Consider the following 20,424-nt stretch of genomic DNA (forward strand, 5'->3'; position numbering starts at 1 on the left):
TAAGGAGCAAAATCAACGCCAATTTTATTGTTATGTTTAGTTGTTGGTTGGTTTACCGGGTTTTTGTTGACCCATTTCATGCATGGCCAGGGTGTCACTCTTATCTGACGTACAGCAAAATAAATATTGAACATACATCGTATTATATTAACATACATATTGGCATACGGACTTTACTTTTCCGGCACATTGCACTGCAAGCAGCTCTCCATGGTGGGCACATAGTCCTCGATCTGGATGGTCGTCTCGAAGAAGTTGTAGCGCAGATGAACCGCCGACGTGGCTGCATCCAGAATCCGCTTCGGATTGGCATTGGTGGCTGTGTGCGGAGAACGAATGGGGAATGGGAAACGATTAGGCGGTATCAGAGGGATAACACTAATGTGGGCGCAACTCCATTGCTCTCGCTCACTGGCTCTATCAAAATTGTCCACGCTTAAAAAGCCATTTCAAAAATAATTAAGCTAATTGCTCACTGTCTGCCCATGGACATGGCCCTGAACCAGGAACCAGGGGGTGCAGCTCTTGGGACAACAACAAATCCATTGGGATAATTACCCTCCATGCCCAAAAGCGCGACCCGCCAACACACCACCCAACTCGACAAACACATGCATCAGGGCCAAAAAGGCCACACACCCAACGACCTTTCTGGTCTGATTCGGTGTGGTTTGGTCGGCTCTGTGCTGTTTTGGCCTGTTTTGGTCGAAAGAGGCCGGACCGAACGGCCGGGGGCAGCTACTTACCAATGGCCAAATGCGCAGATAGCGCCACTTTATTAATGCTCAGCGCCCAGATGCGCAAATTGTGCACCCGCTCAACGCCCTCGATGCCTTGGAAAATCTGCAGCACCTCGGCATAGTGCATGTAGTTGGGCGTTCCCTCCATGAGCACCTGCGGAGATGAAAAGCAAACAGGTACAGCATTTTACCGGTGATCTGATAAATCTTTGTAAAATAGTCAAGTCCATCGAGTTAAATGCAATAATGGGTATTATTTTCCCTATTTAATTACTGTGAGGGCCTGTGCTTTAGTCAAATATATTTTTATACTAATATTTTAAGTAATTTTTATTAAATCAATGACATTCAATAATAATAAACAAAACAAATAATTGCGCGGCTAACTTTTTTATATTTACTATTAAGGCTTCCTGGGCTTTAGCACTATATATATTTATATATTAACGTTTGTAAGGTTTTCATAATAAGTGCAAAATTGTCTTATGGTGACAATTTGAGCTGCTAATGCAACTAGTTATGATATAAAAATTAAAGAAGTTCAAGAGAAGCAAACATTGTTGAATCAAATTAATGAACAGAAGCATGATAGAAGCAAATGGAAATGATAGTGCACTCACCAGCAGGGCATCCTTCATGATCGTGAACGTGGTGAAGAGGACGATGATAGAGAAGACGAATGTGCAAATGGGATCAACGATGGAGTACTCTGGCCAAAAATAGATGACGCCGGCGGCGACAAAAACGCCCAAGCTCTGGATCACGTCGCCAATCACATGGATGAGGGCGGCCCGGACATTCATGTTGACCGCCTCGCGTCCAGCCGCTCCGCCATGATGATGTGATCCGGGTGCTGTCTCGGCCAGAACGGCTGCAATTTCCAGGTCGGCGGCCGGATCCACCAGCTTGGCATTCTGGTAGGAGAACGTGGGCAGACCGCTACCGGGCAGTTCGGCGTCCTCGGGGGCAAAGGCCACGCCCCCCTCAATCCGCTGGTTGGGAGAGGCGGAACAGGGCGTGGACGTGGCATGGGCGTGAGACGGAATGGCTTTGGGCGTCTTCTTCTTTGACTTCTTGGAGGAGTCACCATGGCTGTGGCCATGCCCACCACCACCTCCTCCCAAACCATGCGAATGGCCGTGCTGCAGCTGGACGCCCATTCTAACCAAAAAAAAAAAAAAAAAAAAACGAATTGGAGAGAGAAATGGGAAACGTTATCACAAATATTTAATATGCTTGAAAATGTTGCAAGCTATTTTTGTGCCAGTTCTGCAGCCTCACAGATACACCGACACACAGAAACACAACCAAAAAATCCATCCATGTCTGGGGCACGTTGGCCTGGCCACAGTATGAAAACAAAAACGCACCCAAAATGTTTCGTTTCTTTTTATTTTTGTATGTTTTCTTTGCTGGCCAAAATGAGGGGAAAGGGGCTTTGGTACGGTATGCGGGCAACGCTTTTGCATTGTTTGGCATTTTATTTCAGCATTTTAATGCACCAACAACAGTCGCACCGCACCACACCGCACCACACAATCAGACAAACACACTCAGGTCACGGACAGTGGAGCCAAATGGCCGAGCAAGTCCCCAAATGGAATTAAACAGCAGGAAGCTGAATTCTTTAAATGAAATTTAAGGCTCGAACTGTCAGTTTTTGCACAAAGTCTGGATGAAAAAGATTACTCTGTCGATTTCGGAATGGACATGGCCTATACTGATAAGATCTGGAGTGTATATTCCCACAAAATATAAAATAAATATCAACAATGATATCAGAAAATGAAAAAAAGCATTGAGTAGAAAGCTTTTACAATGGTACTTTAAAATTACCTAAAGCACCTATTATAAGGGACATATTGATTAGATACAAAAATGTATATTTCCAAAAAATTTAAATATGAACAAAAGAAACCAGCTTTCATTAGCTTACACAATAAAACTTAAAAAAAAACATAAAGCGCACTCTATAAATTTAAAGAGCTAGTTAAAAGCTAAAATGGTTTCCTATATTTTTTTCTGCTGTCCCAAACAATTTGTATTAAAAACTGATTGCTTATAAAAAATATTCATAACAGTATATTATAATATTTTTGCAACTTTTATTTTATCGTACCTTATTTTTGAGACCCCTTTAACTAGACTTTATAGGTTGTGCAGTCATTTCCATAAATCAATTACGTTTTTCTTTTTAAAATAAATAATTTTAGGCACTGTACAGTGCGCCCTCTGCCCCTCCTCCCTCCTGAATCGTGAGTCCTGAGTCCCGAATCCTGGATGCTGTGTTCACTGTTCACTGTTTTGCTGCTCTGTGTACCGGAAGGTGTGTGCGAGTCCTGTGTACAAGTGTGCAAGTGAGCAAGGGATCCTCCGAAAGAGCCGACCAGCCAAACTAACCGCTCCCGTCCGATGATTCCGACCCCATCTGGGCTGCTCCAGTTCAGTACGTCCGGACACATTGCCGCATGCAAATACAAATGTATTGTCGAAAATGGCAACCGCTTGACCAGGCCAGCTACCCCCTTTCCCCATTTTCCTCTTCCATCCCCCCAGCTCACGGCATGGATCGGCAGTTAATAGCTCGGCACATTGACTTTTTATTCATTTAAAATGCTCCGACATTGCAGATTTATGGCTTTTCTATTTGGGGAAAAAGGCAATGGTCGACCGGCCATCCGACCGTCCGACATGCCAACGGACTGTCCGTTCGTCGTCGCCGCCGGCTGCACTTAGCCGGCTTTTTGGGAAACAATGCAGTGTGCCGGGCTTCAATAAATAAACTCGCATAAATTACGCACAACCATTGGCAGCGGAGGAGGGCAAACACAAAGCACAAAGTGAGCAGCCACGGAGCGGAACCCAAAAACGCCACCATCTAACCATTCCTATGGAATCTCTGCTGCGACGTCGATTTGCGGCTAATTGACGTTCTCAATTGGCGACTCAAAAGACATTTTGATGGTCTTCAAAACGACTTTCTGCTGGGTGGTGAGCTTTAAGTTCATTGATGGAAAAATGACTTTATTTATTTTACGCGAACGTTACGTAAACGTGTAAGCGACTTTTTTAATAAAAACTCAACTGGTTTCCATTTTAATAAAATGTTTAAAAAGTATAGATTGGTTTTTATATGGCGTCACAAACATTTTGGTTGGAAACAAAAAATTTAGCTGCTAAATATTAAATTTTAACGAAAATGTTAAATAGCTTAAGCTTAATAGCGACTTTAAAGCTTAATTAATACATAAATTAAGTTAATAAAACCTTTAGTGTTACATGGAAAAAGAAAAATTGCTGTTTTAGAACCAAAAACAAACTACTGAATTAGTGCAAAGGGAATATGCCAAGAAATTTAAAATTTCTTCTTAATAATAAAAGTATTCAAATGTTTAGAATTGTCAAATTTTATATGCATGTAACATTTTCAAACAATTAGCATCGCAATCAAATATTTTTAGTATTACAAAAACTAAGCATTAAATGTAATATAAATATTTTGTCATCTACCTGGTTGGCTCCCTAAGTGTATACAATCTACTCTAATAGTTCGTCTTAAAACAGTTTTTTTGGAAGATTTACAGGGACTGTCTCAGCACACCACTAGTCAAATAAATAACAGCTCTGGGTGTAAAAGTCGCGTTACGATGAGTGCAATAAACGTGTCCCGCTGTCGTTATCCCTGGTTTTGCTCCTTGGCTCCATGGCTCCTTGGCGCGACAGCTTAACGAGCAGCTCATCCGGGTGACAGACCACAGCGAAGACCAAGACCAAGACCAAGATGAGGACCGCCACCAGGACATCAAGACCAGGATACCAAGAGCAGAGCCCCGAGACATCCTTAGTGGCTGGAAATCCTGGCAACAGTCACATACGCGACCAAAGCCAGGGCGAGCTGAGTCAAGATATGTGCTAATATTTATGTTCCTGTCAATTAAATCAGGACATGGCATATACGCCACACAGCCGGAGCCGGAGCTTTCGCTCTTGGTCCTTGGGCACTGGCACTCTGCTGGGTCGCAGGACCTCCTGGCTCCCAGTTTTCCCAACTCCTGGTGTTGTCATGGTTGCTGTCGTTTGTTGGCCACTAACGAGGCGAGTAAAGATGCCGCAAAATCAAGGGGAAATGCTTCATTGCGCGCTACAAATTACAGCGACACAGTTGGAACAACAATGCCGGGTTGGCGATGTGGCGGATTGGCGGGGCATCCAGGGGAAAATGGGGAAAATGGGGGTTGCTGATGGCTGGGGAATGTCGCTCGCATTGGCATTTTTTGCGCTCGAGGACACACAACGCAGGAGGGGATTGGCGGAGTAGAAGGAGGAGCAGGAGCAGGAGCAGGAGGAGAAGTAGCCGGGGTAATGCCTCGGCAATCGGATGTTCAAAGTCGAAAAGCGTATGTGCTCGGCATGGAATCCCTAGCGCCAACATGGACCGCCATCGCTGACCGACCACGTGGCCACGCTGGTGAGGACCAAAAAAGGCGGAGGCAGGGTCCTAACAATTTGAGCTATTTTCGGAGACTGCAAAGTGCTGTTCTAGGCGTACCGAACAAACTGAATTCGGATTCAGATTTCATTCTTTTATATATTTTAAAAATAATTTTTCAATTTAATTTCTGTTTAAATTAATGAGTTTTCTTTCTCTTTTTCATATTTTGTTTATTTATTTATACCTATTTAACGTTTTTCATTTAATTTAAAATTTTAATTGATTACGAAAATATAAACTTTACTTTGTTTTTTGGGGCAGCTTTATAATAAAGTTGTCCATATCAGAATAATTATAAAATAGAAGAAGAAGTGTTAAATGAAGACTAGTATTATTTATGGGCTCTTATGGGAAAGTTTACCAAGAATATTTATATGGTCATTCATAGAGTTACCCGATTTTATGGCAACGAAATCGGTGATTTGCTCCACTGATTACTAATTTTATACTTGTGGCACTTAAAAAATAAGCTGATTTGGCACCACTACAACTCCTGCAACTGGATCTATGGTGCCCTGTACAATTTATTTAGTGCCCATCAACGATATGCCCCACACGAAGCGGCAGCCAGCGCTCCTCCTTCTTCACCACCGCTTATATTTATTTGCTCCTTGTTTTTCTCTCCTGGCGTCTCCTATTTTTTTGCTGTTTGACAAATTATGGCCACATTTGGCCTGGTAACTTCTTCGAACCGAACTGGCCGGGCCATCGCAGCGTGGTCTTAAGAAATTGAAAATGAAATTGAGTTGTCAGGCTAACAAGCTTTTGGCCAGCTTCGGTCTCAAGTGGCTGGCCAGAGCGGAGGATACGAAGAGAATCAGAGACGACCAGGTTCAATATTCACATAGCAAGCACTAAGCATATACAAAAATAAAATACATCAAGTGGAAGAAGCGAATTTATAAAAGAAAATATGGGAATTATTGAAGAATAAACAAAAGTTTTAGCAATTTTGTTGTATTGAAAGCTCTATCAATAACGCTGTATAATACCAACTAATAATGTTTATAACTACTTCTGTAAATACATCCTACTCCACAGTTAAGTTACTATGTTCGTTCAGAGTTGATGGAATGTTTAACAAATCCAGTTACCTTGGGGGTGAATACTAAATTTGTTTTCAGCTTAGGTTGCTCCCAAATCTATGAAAAGTTTTAAGTGCATATAAAACACGACTTTTATTTTGTTATAGAAACAAAATCAAAAATGCTCTTATATTAAAAGAAAAAAATTGGAAGGCAAACAGATTTCTGTCAGTTGACATACATCCTAAATTCTTTTTCTAGCATAGTGATAATTAATTGTAAAACATTCTAAAATTCGATTTAAATTTAAATTGAACACAACTCTGGTTCGTTTCAAATTTTTTTGATTGCTTTAACGAGAAACTTCGTTGTGCATTCATCCATCTGTCCTAACTGCCATTTCCATTGCTCCACACCCTGCTTGTAATTGCTTTAGCACCTCGCTGCCGCAGTAGTTTTCCCCGCTTTTCCCACCAGAATAAACCTCTCATATTTGCTCTCGCTAATGTCCCACTTGCAGTTTAAGGTCAGGCCTTATGAGAGTTCGGGTGTGTTTGCGTACAGTAGAAACTCTAAATATGGATTTTTGGGGTCTACATTGGTTTTAAATTAAATTAATTTATTAAGAGATTTTTTTACATAAACTTTGTAGTATAAGTCGACAGTCAGAAGGAAATGCAATGATTTAGGCGAGCTGAAAAAAAGCTGTTTTCCATGTTTGTAAAACTTATATCATTACCCAAAGCCAAATATATGATTTAATTCAACTATGGTTCTATTTTTAATGTTGCCAAGTTAGAGAACTTAAAGTGAGTTTATTTAATTAAGACCACTGAAATTGACATTTTCTTTATAACACTGATTCTGTGGATTGCAATAAAATAAGGGGAAAAATAGATATTTGGTGCTGACTAAGAATTTCTCCATACTATTTGAGGCTTTTCCGTGGCTTTATTAACGTAAAGGTGTCTGAGCATTAAACCAATAATGGAACCTTAATGGAACTTTGTTAGTTACAAGTAATTAGTTTGAGAAAAAAGCGAAATAAAGTGAGGATCGAAGGTGCGGTTCATCGGATGTTATATTACAGTACTTGGGTTAGTTTACTCTCTGTTCTTCATTCTGTTTCTCCGGTTTCCCCGCTTTTGCCCTAATGGGCGTTTTAACGATGTGAAGTCGACGGACGTCGTTGCCGCCACTCAAAAGTTAACCCAACAACAGCACACAAAGCGAATCCGGAAAATTCTGTGCGTGTGTGTGTGGGTAAAGCGCTTCCGAGCTATTTTCGGCATTGTGCTAATTGAACTAAAAACTCGCAAAAAATAAAATCCAGAGAGCGCTCAACAACTAAATGAAACTAAGTAAAAAGCCTTCAATATAACAACGAGCGCAAGCCGGACTGAAAATAGTTGAAACTTGCTGCAAACTCGTTTGGCCAAATGCATAACGGTAAAAGGTGGCCATTTAATTCCGTTGTTCGAACACAGGTCGAAGGTACACAGAAAAAAAATGTTTCCAATTGAAAAAAAAAAATTTCCTTTAGATAACAAAAAAGTGTTGTATAAAAAAAAAATATATATTATATTATATAAATAGAACTCTCTATAAATTTTAAGGAATCAACACAGAGAAAATAGTCTAATTAATAAATAAATTCAATCCAAGTGGTTCAAATAAAAATGATTTAAAAAAAATTTAAAGTTTTACGTTCATTTATTTTGTGTTAGAAATGGTTGAACAAATCGCAAATCTAAAGGAATAGCTACTATACTTTTGTTCTATGTAAAAGAATCTGGAGGAAGCAGCCAGTATTGACTTGGCTTAACTTCCTACTTTTATAGCAGCTTCCAAAGATGGCCTCAGCCACGCCCCCCGGACTGCGCCCATTTCGGCCAAGTCCGGTCATCTTCTTCTCTTTATTCCTGGCCAAATCTGTAAGCCAGAAGAGCTGCTACTGCTGCACGTTTTTCACAATCAATTCACGTAATCAAACAATTCAAGTGGCAAACACTGAAAATGCCAACGTCAACTGGAAAATTTTTGCGCTACCGCCCAAGTACCAACAAGAGCAACAACAACAATAACAGCTGCAGCAACACTCGTGCAGGAAAATAGGTGAGCTGAGGTGGGTGTGGCATGGGGAGGAGGACGCTGGGCGGTGGGTGGTGAATAGAGGTAAGGGAATCATAACTTGTGTGTGTAAGCTAGCTCGGCATTGAACGTTGCGATTTATGCGCCAAAAACTATGCTTCGACAGCCACATGAATGAGCATCAATGGGAGCAAGGAGGCTGTGAGGGGGGGGCGTGGCAGGACAAGGGGTGAGATGCTTGCAAGTTGTGCACTCTTCAAAATCAAAACAAGCGAAGCGATTAGTAAATAAATGAACGAACTGAAAATGCCCTTCAAAAACCACTAGCCATTTTCTACTTTAATGAAATAAGTATAATAAATATAGAACTATTTTTTTTGTTTGTTCCTCATTAAAATAAAAGAACAGTCTGCTTTCTTATAATCAAAAGCTAGAATCAAAATGTGTTGCATACTATTAGGCGTTACCAAAGTAAACATTAAAAGGGTAAACTTTAAAAGTATCTCTTTCTTTAAAAAAACCTTTAAAGTTTTTAATAACAGAGATTTTAGTTACCTTAGAACTTTTCTTTTTAAATGCTGTTTAATAATAACAAATTTAATCTTTACTGTTCTTTTTTTGGAATCGTGAAAAAAGTCAATTGAGATATTACAATTATATTAAATAAAGCGTTAAGCTTTGCCGGCCTCGATTTATTTTTAGCTACCCGAAGTTAAAAAAAAAATCCAGAGGCGGGAGAGGCATTATCGAAGCCCCTTTCGATGGCACGTTACCCCATTCCGCCTAGAGAATTTCCCACCTTTGCTGCTGGCCAAAGCAAACACCAGCAAACTCCTCGACGCTGCCGCTTTTGGCTTTTGTTGACGCCAGAAAAAAGGAAGTAGAAAAAAGTAAAACGAGAAGAATTTCTAAACTTGTGGAAAAAGTTGTCGCTAAAATGTGGAGAAAGTTGCCGCAACAACTGGCGGATACGTAAGGGAATACCATCCAGGAATCGGAGTGGGTCTGGGATCGGGAGACGTTTGCAGTGTGCACCGTGTTGACCCATTTGGTGGCCCATGCCTGGGACAAGTTGATTGCGGCAATTGCAATTGGAAAACTGCCCGGGGAAAACGGGAAAACTTTGCAGTCGCACGGGCGAGCAGACACAATGCCATTTCCCCAGACGGCCAGCAATCAAAGATCTGCATATCAGGGGGCAAATATCACATAGTAGGCATATACTCACATGACATTCACCAATATGGCCAAGCCCGATGTGATCAGCATGATCTTCGCATTCACCTCGTAGTCGCCGCTAATGAGACGTCCGATGGCCAGCCAGACGAGAATCCCCGTGATGACCCAGATCATGAAGACGGAGGCCATGGCGCCAATAACCTCAGCCCGATACCAGCCGAAGGACATCCTGTCAAAGATAAAAGGGAGTCAGCTTAATTAATGTGAAGGCAGGTAAAGATAATGAGTCTGCGATGGGGGGGGGAGAGTAATTTGCACTTGCCACACGATAACGTTGGCGAAACTTTGGTAGTTTAACGAGAAAATAACTTGGCAAACTAATAGTTTGTTAGGTATGTATACAAGTATTGCACTTTAAATGCACCCCTAGAGCTTTAACATTCAAAAATTCTGTATAAATAATTTGTTTGATTTAAACATAAAATTCCTTAAGTTGTGTATATTATAAGATAGTTAGTGTTTCAAAGTGCTCGATTCAATTTAATTGTTGCCTTACAGAAAGATAAGTATTCCTCAACAAGCTAGCATTTCACCAAAAATGATTAAAATGATTGTTAGTGTTTCAAACTGATTAGAATCAACTTAAATGTTGTCTTTCCCTTCACAAGATAGAATTTTACAACATAAATTAAACATCTGTTTTAGGTATCAACTTCAATGTTGTCTTTAAGCAAGTTAAGTTTTTCTTTACAAGCTGCAATTTTACAACATTGAATGGGATTTCTATTTTAAATAAATTTGGCAAGATATTTAATTTTTAATTTACTTAACATCAAAGCCAAACATTCATCGGTCAGAAGTGACAAGCTTTCAAATAACCGAAATAAGTCGCCAGCAATAAAATGATATCCTCTTCAAGATGTCAAGAGCTGAACTTCTTAGCCACAAAGCGAAACACAAATTGCTGATGACATGAAGAGCGGAAAGTGTGGGGTAGTTAAAAATTAACATGAGTTGATAAATGTGACCAAAATTTGTCAAATGCTATTTTAATTTGAGTTCGTTTTGGGGCGCGGCTTCATCCCACCCCGGATGATAACTTTTTGGGGAAGAAGAGGGGAGTGTTTTTCTGAATTTCCCTAATGTAATGAGCGTTTTGCATGTGCTCTCCCCTCTTGCTTATTTTTCGTGTATTATTATTTTGTTTTTTTTTTTTTTTTTTTTTTGCTCGGGTCAAAGTCAACACCTGAACGGCGACGTCGACCAAGTCGAGGGTTGTTCAATTAAAGCCCAACCCAGACCAGAAAGCAAACCAAGCCACATCAGGACGAGGACGAGGACCAAAAACCAAGGACCAAAAACAGGACCAACCGGTAACCGACAGGTGGGCAGGGTGACTACCACTCTCGTTATAAAATTGAAATAATGGCAAAAGGCAACAATTTTGCCAGCCTGCTAACTAATGCGATGCCAGAAGGCAGCAGGCAGGCAGCAGGCAGCAACAGCAACGAATGTCTCGCCATAATAATACAATTTAATTTCCAGCAAACATCCGTCGTATCCTCACCCCGAAAACCCCTCTTCCAGCAGCAATGTCAATGTATGGCGGAGCTTTCTATATGTGTATATACAAATATAAACGCAAGTTGGGGCCTTGCAGTTGGCGTTGCAAGTGCAGCCATTTGCTTAATGACCGCCTGCTGCTGGCGGCCCACCCACTCGTCCTTCGTCCTTCGTCCATAGTCCCTCGTCCTTTCTATTTCCCAGCGGAGGGGCTGCTACATCGCTACCTCAATGGCGGTTCCGGGCACACTGGGACCGGCTGCGATAATTAAAAGAAAGAGCCAAAACACTTAATTGGGATTAGCGATAATGAAATACGCTAGTGTGCTGCGTATGCCAAACAAACATTTTGGCACCAAACAAAATGAGTTATAAGGAATATAAGCAAAAATAACAAAGTTATATACAATTATTAAGCTAAACATAATATTCCACTGATGCTTAAATAGTTTTTAATGGTTAAGACCCGATTTCCCTACTCCGATTCTTTGGAGAATTTAAATTTGTTATTTAGCTAAGAAATAAGAAGCTTTAATTGGTTTTTTTTATGTACAGGAATTTTATGGGATAAATAAAACAATAATAACAGAAATTCCTGCATAAAAAATTGCTTTTATACATTTATTTTATTTTGAGAACTTTAAAAAATAGATGTTTAAGTGTTTTACTTAGTTAAATAAAGCTTTTTGAAAATAGTAGTTCTAAACTGATCATAACTAATTTAATAAAAGTATTTGCAATATATTTCTATGGGTTTTACTTATTAAAATAAACCTTTCTTAAAATAGTATTTGCATGAATATAGTATAGCTGCTCCTAAGTACTTTAATTAAAGTATTTGCAAGGAAATGTACTAGCTGTCATTCATTCGCACGCAAAATACCATATGTAATAATTGAATCAATCCACTGTACCGTGCTTAGTTTTACCCTCGTTTTGCACTTCGTTTTCTGCGTTTGCCTTTGCAATTGTGCAAATGTGTTTTGTTTTGATAAATTAGGCTTGTCAACTCGGCAACGGCAGCTCGAGCGCCAAAATGGGTGGTGGTGCGGGCGCAGGAGCCAAAAATGAGGTAGAGAAGGCTGCGAACCGCACTGAAACCAAACCCGGCCAGAGGACCAGTCCCAAGAAGAGTGGCATTCAGCCATACTGAGACTGGGACTGCTGCAACATGCAGCAGCAGCAGCAACAGCAGCAGAAACAGAAACAGAAGCAACATCAACGCACCGGAGACGAAGGAGACCAAGTCTGAGAGTCTGGTGGCTGGAGCGAAATTTACAAAATTACCATGCAACACGCTTGAAATTGCAAAAGTTTTTCATTATTCACTTTGTGGCTGCAGTCGAGTCGTCGAGTGAGTGAGATTTTTGCATGAATGAGCAGAACGTGCCGCTTTGCCTCCCTCCTTCTAGTTGAGCCCAAGATGGATGCTGTGGCGGAAAAGGGGGCCGGAATGGGAGGTAGGGCGTGGCAGAAGCAGGGGCAGAGGCAGCAGGCAGGGGAAGGTCCTCCCAAAGACCAATTGAAAAATGTGCAACGGCCAAATGTACAGTGCGCAGCAGCAACAGCAGCAAACAGTGCTGCCACGAAATAAAATTAAAAAAAAGGAAATGATCTAACAAATATTAATATAAATCATTAAAAAAATAATCTCTCAAAAATTGTAAATGGAAAATGTGGGGTTAAAATATAATTACTATTAGTTTTGCACCTAAAGCTTAATCTTAATTTATATTTTTAAGCGAATATTGCAATTTTTGAAGCATTTTTATTATTCCTTTTTTTTTTGTTTAATTTATTACTGTACCCATAAAAAAAATCTGCGAGAAGGGGTTTAAAGACTTTACCAGAGACAAACAGACCTGTTTTATTTCCTTAAGCTTCTGAACTTGCTTATGATTTCAGAAGTTGATTATCCAAATAAAATGTATCTTGCAGATTTACCTAAATTTTAATTGGCTATAAGCATATTATTTCATTCATATACGAAAAGACAAATCGTCATCTCTTTTAGCCATAGCAACAAAAGCAGCCACAGACGCTGGTGGAAGGCACTGAAAATTTGGAAACAGGCTTTTCGCCTAATTAGACGATGGCGAATGGGAAATGCAGGCAGCAGCGGAGGATATGGAGGATATAGAGGATGGCCAAGTCGAGCGACAGAAATTATGGAGGCTGCGCAGCGTTATAAGAGTGGAATATAAATTGCAGGGCAATGCAGATACACTCGTTAGAGGGGGAATTTTCTCTAAGAGCTGCTTTTCTATGTACTCATAAAAATAAGGCATAAAAGCCATACTACAGTTTTACTAGCCACTATCTAGAATTACAATTTCTAGCAACAGATAGAAATTATTAAAAAAAATGTATATACAAACTAAAAATTCCTAAATTAAAGTTCTGACTTATTAATTACCACTGCATAACTTATTATGGAACTAAAAAATAAAAGTGTTCCTTGATGATTTTAACTAACGATTCGATTTTTAGATATTCGATTTTAGAAAAAACTTAAAGCAATTGTTTTTAAGCTCCCCTGAGTCGTCTTGGAATGGCTATACCCATTCTGTGGATATTTGGAGAATAGTTTTATGTTATTTCCCTGAGCGGACTCTCAAGTCACCCGGTTCGGTGATAAAGAAGGACGAACACGAACCATCTCCGAAAGGAGTTGGCAGCAGCAGCTACTATAAAGGGGACAAAAAGAAATGCGGAAAAGATTGAAACTTTACGTTTTATTGATTTCCACCACCCCCCTTTTTACCCCCGGCAAACGACTTTTGGCAGTGTCTTCATTTTGGCTGCGAGTACTTACCGCTGCGTAGATGGGCGTCCGGCAATCCAGATGGCAAACAACGAGATCATAAAACTGGCGAAATCGGTGAGCAAATGTGCGGCGTCTGTTGCGATGGCCAGACTGTTCGATAGGACGCCACCTGTTTCAGGTGAAAAGTTCCGGGGTGAAAGTAAATAAATGCGCAAAAAATTAACTCGCCAATCTGTGGGACTTGTGGACGTTGTTTGGGGGCTGAACGGGAGAAGGTGACAATCCCCTCCGCCGACGGCTTTAGTCGGAAAAACATTAAAGGAGCGGGTAGCTGGAGATCTCTTTCACTCTATTTTCCATTATCGCAACGACGATTTCGATTTGAAAGCGAACGAAAAGTGCAAAGCGAAGGGCGCAAAAAGGGGGAGAAATCCTTTGGCCCAACAACTGGCCACCACCTCCATTTCGTCCTTGTTCTCTGGGTCCTTTTGCCAAGCGAACATTGTAGGTAATTGCAAAGCGATTAACGGCAACAGCCGTCGAAGCAGCGACGACATCGTCGTCGCCACTCGAAAATTAAATGTTTATTGTATAACCAACCAACCCCAGTGCCGTCATAAATGGAGGTGGGTTGACAGGGTTGACAGGGCAGACAGTAAGCCCTTCCGGTCGCCATATTGTTGCACTTCCGGTCCTCAGTTTTTAATCGTCTCCTTCGTGTCCTTTTTTTCTTCCTCTTCCTTCCCTTAATTCCCCTCGTTGCCCGCATTGTTTGACTTAACTTTTTGTTCGCCTTTCGCTTTTCGCTTTTCATTCTTTACGTTTTGTTTATTTGTTGTCTCAGATTCTCAGAGGTGAGTAAAATTAGTTTGGGAATTGAGAGGCAGACAGAAAGAGAAATGGCAGAAAAAGGAATTGATGGCGAAAGAGTCCTTTGTAAGGATGAATGGAGAGCAGAAGGCCAGGGCAAAGGTTTTCCTACTACAAATATTAACTCAACTCACCCACGATTTCGGCAATCATGAAGACCAAACACAGAATGCTGGCTATGATCAGTTTCCGGCGCGCCTTCACGTCCACGCCCTCACTTCGGGCCCGATGGCAATGATCCCGGACTGAAACATAATTAAATACAAGAAACAAATTAGAAAATATTAAAAATTTTGAATAAAACTCTTCTTCTTTTAAATTTAAATCATATAATCATAAATAAATAGAGTATAAAATCTATTGCAAAGCCCAAAACTTGTAAAACTTATACTTAATCTTAATTTTTTTTGTTAAGTGCATTATAATGCAGGATATGCAATATATATTCATTGCCAGGACCATCTAGACATGAAACAGTTAAGAATTCACTCTTATGATATATGGTTTCATAACAAAAAGCAATGAAATTTATGTTAGTTATAAATTGGGGGATTATTGTATTGACTAGTATTGACTAGTATAATTATCATATAACTGTATACGATTAATAAAATCCAGCTTCTTGTAATTAATTTTTGGAATATCTTTCAAGAAGCTGACAACTTAACTCCTTAAAATTTTTTTGATATTTTTAAAGAAACCAATTAATTAAATAATTTAACCAATTAGTTAAATTGCACAACAAATAATATTGCATGCCAATTACAATACAAATTTTTTCCATAATTAAATTTCCTGCTTGCATACTCGTTAAATTTAACAACAATAAATCACATGACCAATGTGTACTCATTTAATGCTTGTTTTTTTTTAGTTCAATTATTTGTTGTTGCTTACATGAGGTCTTAAAACACTTGATGCCCATTGAATAAATTTCATGATTTTCTTAACCCCTGCTTAAGACCATTGCGTCTTTTTTTTTTTTGCGAAAGCGTTAAATTAACAATGTGCCACTGCACACACATGCAAAGCGCATTTGGCTCCCTTCGGGGAATAAGTTTCCCTTTGGCCCATCTGTTATGCCGCTGAGCATGCAATACATATTTACAAAACAGGCATTTAAATTTATTTAACATGGTACGTGAATAATGACCACCAGCGCAGCTCCAGCTCCAGCTCCTGCTCCTGGCCCTGCCACGCCCCTCCCATAAGGACCCGGTATATGTGTATGGCCCATTTCCGGGAGTTTCTCCGCTTGTTTTTTATGTTATTTCTCCATATTTTTTTTTTCTTTCTTCCCCTGGTTTTATTCATTTTGGGTGTCAGTGACAGGCGAAAGTTGGTAGTTGGTAGTTTGTAGTTGCTTGGCTCGGTTTGGTTCGCCAGTTGGCTGGCTAGCTGGCTGGCTGGCTGGCTGGTTGCTCTTGGTCGGCTAGGAGCAGTCTATTAAATACTTTATTGCATTTGTCGCAGCCGTATTTCATGCTTTGTCATTTCCGCTGCATTTTCTTTCTCTTGCACTTGCTCTGGTCGCCCACTCCTCGAACTTTCCTTGCAGCGCAGCTTTCCATTGTCCGGAGCGGGAAAAGCGGTAAAAGCGGTAAAAGCTACAGGAGCACATACATGTCCGTATGCATATGCTCCGTTGGTTGGCTGCTCTGCAAGTGGAAGCCATAGAGATGAGCATGTTCGCGACAATGTAGCTCTTATTAATTTTTAATAAATATATTTTTTTAATTTGAGCTTATTTTAGTTTTACATAATACTTTTCATGATAAATAGAATTTAAGCTGAGAAAATCTACCATTATATTGGTATCAATATGAGAGAAACCTTTAAGCTCTTAATTAATACGCTATTTTTTAAAATACACAAATTTATGGAGTTCGTTTGCATTTTAGTTTTAAATGACGTAAGCACAACTAATAATTTGTCAAGAGTTTTATAAGATGTTAGCCAATAAATAGCAACATCTGATAAGTACGAATTTTTTTAATGAATTCCATAATCTATCGAAGTCATGGGTAAACTTTTAATGACATAAATCGTCCATTATCGATGTATACTAATTTATCCAACTTTCAGTGAGTTTATGGTTTACCGTGCATGACAACCAACATGTGGAGTCGCTCATCGCTGACAATGGTGGCGTTGTGAACGCGGTTTCTTCATTTGAATCCAGCACAAGGCCACCAACGCCTGGCCTCCGTCTGCTTCCTGCTCCTGCTCCTGCATCCTCTGCATCCTCCGCACCCCCTGCATCCTGCACTTTCTTCGCTTCCACATGCTGGCCCACACACTCACACAATGGCAGTAACAATGCCGGCAGCGAAATTAAATTCCAGTGCATAACCAAGGCTCCGCACTTTCGGTGCAAGAGCCACTACAACCTGCCACCTGCAACCTGCAACCTGCAACGGCGACGATTGTGGCACGTGGAAATTTCACCTATTAGACCCGCATCCCAGGCTCACTCTTTTCGGTCGGAGGCAGCCACTGAGCCACTGCAGCCACTGTAGCCACTGCAGCCAGCTGATGCATAAGAATCGTCATACTTGCAATTTAAACAACTCCGATTCATCTGCATCTTTAATTGGTCGCCTTGGACCGTTCCGTTCCTTTCCTTTCCTTGCCGTGCCGAAACGTAACGTTCGCCTTGTTTGTTTGCGCAATGCGGAAAGTATGTTGGATGCCCGAGCAACTGAGGTTAATGTTGGATACTGGGTGGATGGTAGATGGTGGATATGGGCGGCACATTCACTGATGTGCTCCTTCGCATTCGCATTCGCCACCTTCATCTTTACATCCATATCTGGTTGTGCCATGGCAACAATTGTACTGTGTACTTGTTCTTATAAATAATTAATGGAAGACGAGGGCAAAGGCATCGGCTGGGGAATGGGAATCGGAATGGGAATGGCAGTTTGATGGAGACGAACCCAAACTGGATGCCAAGTGCAGGCGCACAAGCATTAATTGGATAGAAATAAATACGCGACAAAAGGCATTCCATTATGTGCAAATATCAATGCATTGTTACGGCAGGTGACAAGAATGTTCGTCAACTGGGATTTAAAGACCATCCGTCAATTACAACATTTAAAATTCACTAATTGAAAGTCTAAAAAGTGGTATTGCTGGTGGAAAAATTCTCAGTAATTAAAGTCTAAAGGAAAATGTATTGCAAGACTATTAAATTAATAGTTCTTTATTTAACAACGTTATTTTCTTATTTTTTTATTTTTAAAGCTTCAAAATATTATGGAAAGAAATTAATAAAATATACGGATTTTTCATTTGTAAAATACATGTTTAAATTTGACTTTGCTTTTGTTGCTCGTAAAATTGTCTTTGCCATTTTTTATAGAGTAAAAAAATTATTGAAATATCTAAATCCAAAGGTTATCCATTATTTCAGATGGCTCAATAAAATCTGTATAATTTTGTTTACAAGTTATGGCACTTGCATAAAAGTTGTTACATCTCTGGTAAGCACACAGGCAGTCAAAAGTTGGAAAAGGCCTATCCGCATACCAACTTCAAGTCTACATCTTAATATAAAGCTATTTAGAGACTTAGTAGCCAAGTTTGATTTCATTCTCAGCAATGACTTTGAGCTAAACGTGTGTTTTTGATATTTGATATGCTAATTGGATCTAACTCCGCAGCTGAGATACTTTGGTTATGTAGCATCCTCCGGCCTAATTAGCAAGTTACCTGTGCTCAGTTCCGCCTCCCTGAGCTTGAGCATATCATCCATAACCCGGAATCGGAATGCGCGCCAATAACAATGACGAGGTTCACTCGGGGGAACAATGAACGGACCTATTCGAGCTGCTCAGTATTCCAGCATTTGCAAATGGTCCCATCTGGAGCGCGTTTAACGAACGACTAACTAAGGGCCAGAGCAAATCAAAGCAGCTGCATCGACATCCGCATCGAGCAGCTGCACTTGGCTAGTCAAGCCATCTAATGGGAGTTAGTAACTCAAACTATGATTGAATGCACCGAGCGCCCCAAGACGATTACATAATATACTATAAATCTATCTGCTTGTGCCAATAAACGGAATATACGACGGCAGAAGCTCTCGGAGGCGGTTCCACCTCGTCTAGACGCAAGTTAATTTCATTTCGAGCTCGCTCGTCTGCCAATAAATCGAATCATCACCAAAAATGGAGAAATAAAAAAGGAATTCTTTATTGGACAATTGCGACTATCGGATGGCCATTAATCAGATCACGGAATAGTTTTAACTAATAAATAACGAAGAGACTCTAAAATTCATGTAGTATCTGAAAAAGTCATGTTTGTTAAGAAAACTGGTATTATAGGGTTATACCATTAAAGTATTGAAAATATAGTGAAATTTAAAAACTTTAAGTTAGATAAAAATTTGATATTTACTGAATAAACGAAGGGAAATAAATAAAATACAAATTTGAATTGTTAATGAAATTTACCCAAACAGATATATGCAATAGGTCTTGTTTTATCGCTTCCGAAATTCGTTAAAATTATAAAAGAAATTTTAAGAAATTCTTTGATTTGATAAATGACTTATCTAAATATGGACAACAAATTCACCTACTTATACCAGAACTCAATTTAATTACAGAGACTAAAGGGTATAGTCTTAGTCGATGTAAGCCACCATTGATTTGCTCCTCGAACTTAAACTATATTTGCCAAGTGTAAAAATGGAGCACCTAGGAGATTCTGCAGAGGAAATTAAAATATAAACTTGACATAGCCACATCGATTTCCAGCCATTTGACCCTGCGTAGACATATTCTTTAGAGGGTGGGGGGAGAAAACGAAAAATGAGCCAAACATTTATTTGGTTCATCGACGTTGTCGTACGAAAATGACGCTGGCTCCTCTGGCGATTTATGACATATGGCTATGTTGGGATGTGGGCTTTGGATGTGGGTTGTGGGATGTGGGTGGTGGGTGGTGGAATGCGGTGGTCTACTCCCAGCAGCGGTGTGTCAGCAAAGAGCATAAATTTTGATTATGCCACAGATGCTGAAGGGGGGAGGAGGAGTAAGGCTCCACCAGTTCCACCAGTGCCACCAAACATAATTTGGTTTGCCGACCTCGGGAATCATCAGCTGATTGATGACAGAGGGGCCCCAAAAGTGTGGTGGGTGGAAATGTGGCTTCGAGTAGGTGGTAAGTTGTTTGCTCACCATATTCGTGCAGCTTTTCCATGCGGCTTTTATCCAGCGAAGTTGCCGCTTTCTCATACAGCCGGGCATCATTCATTTCCGATGATTTCCGTGCCGTCTGCCAATTAGCGAGCGTTTACCCGATATTATATACAAGCTGAATGCACGGGGAAAATTGCAGAGAATTTTCCGATTTGCCGCGAAAGAAAATAGCGATGAAAAAACGACAACGACAACGACAACGACAACAACAAACAACCGCTTAAGAACAATCAAACATCTACGATATTGCGCACACACACACAGAGCCAAATAAAGCACGAATATAACAATGTGAAAACTAATTTGGTTGATTCTCGTCGTTGTCGATTTTGATTTGTTTGCATTTGACTTTTGGTGCAAAGTGCCGAGCTGCCTGCTGCGTTTTCTTGATAATTTATGAATGACTGCAAATTGCTGCGAGCTGGGTAGTCCGCCCTGATTGAAAGCGACACGAAAGTGCCCCGCAGTTTGTCACAGTCGCCTC

At 40.3% G+C, this 20,424-nt stretch overlaps 1 protein-coding gene and 1 pseudogene across 4 annotated transcripts in view; both read right to left on the bottom strand.

The window, feature by feature from the left end:
- The window catches only part of LOC108138255 (zinc transporter 8), a 26,880-nt gene continuing 6,456 nt past the window's right edge, over positions 1–20,424 (bottom strand). Inside the window, exons 3-9 of one of the 4 annotated variants that reach the window (XM_017260399.2) lie at positions 14,862–14,972; positions 13,906–14,026; positions 9,577–9,756; positions 1,361–1,901; positions 747–894; positions 173–319; positions 1–104 (exon numbers count right to left, since the gene is read on the bottom strand). In XM_017260399.2, coding sequence (XP_017115888.1) covers positions 174–319; positions 747–894; positions 1,361–1,901; positions 9,577–9,756; positions 13,906–14,026; positions 14,862–14,972 — 1,247 coding nt within the window. In that variant the 3' untranslated portion in view covers positions 1–104; position 173. Of the gene's footprint in view, positions 320–746; positions 895–1,360; positions 1,902–9,576; positions 9,757–13,905; positions 14,027–14,861; positions 14,973–19,919; positions 20,266–20,424 lie in introns of those variants that run through there. The other 3 variants (XM_017260398.2, XM_017260400.2, XM_041710231.1) reach the window with 3 other exon arrangements.
- On the bottom strand, positions 4,054–5,335 carry LOC108138256 (annotated as a pseudogene).

This window comes from Drosophila elegans, unplaced genomic scaffold (genome assembly GCF_018152505.1).
Source record: "Drosophila elegans isolate 14027-0461.03 unplaced genomic scaffold, ASM1815250v1 contig_814, whole genome shotgun sequence".
Lineage (NCBI taxonomy): Eukaryota > Metazoa > Arthropoda > Insecta > Diptera > Drosophilidae > Drosophila > Drosophila elegans.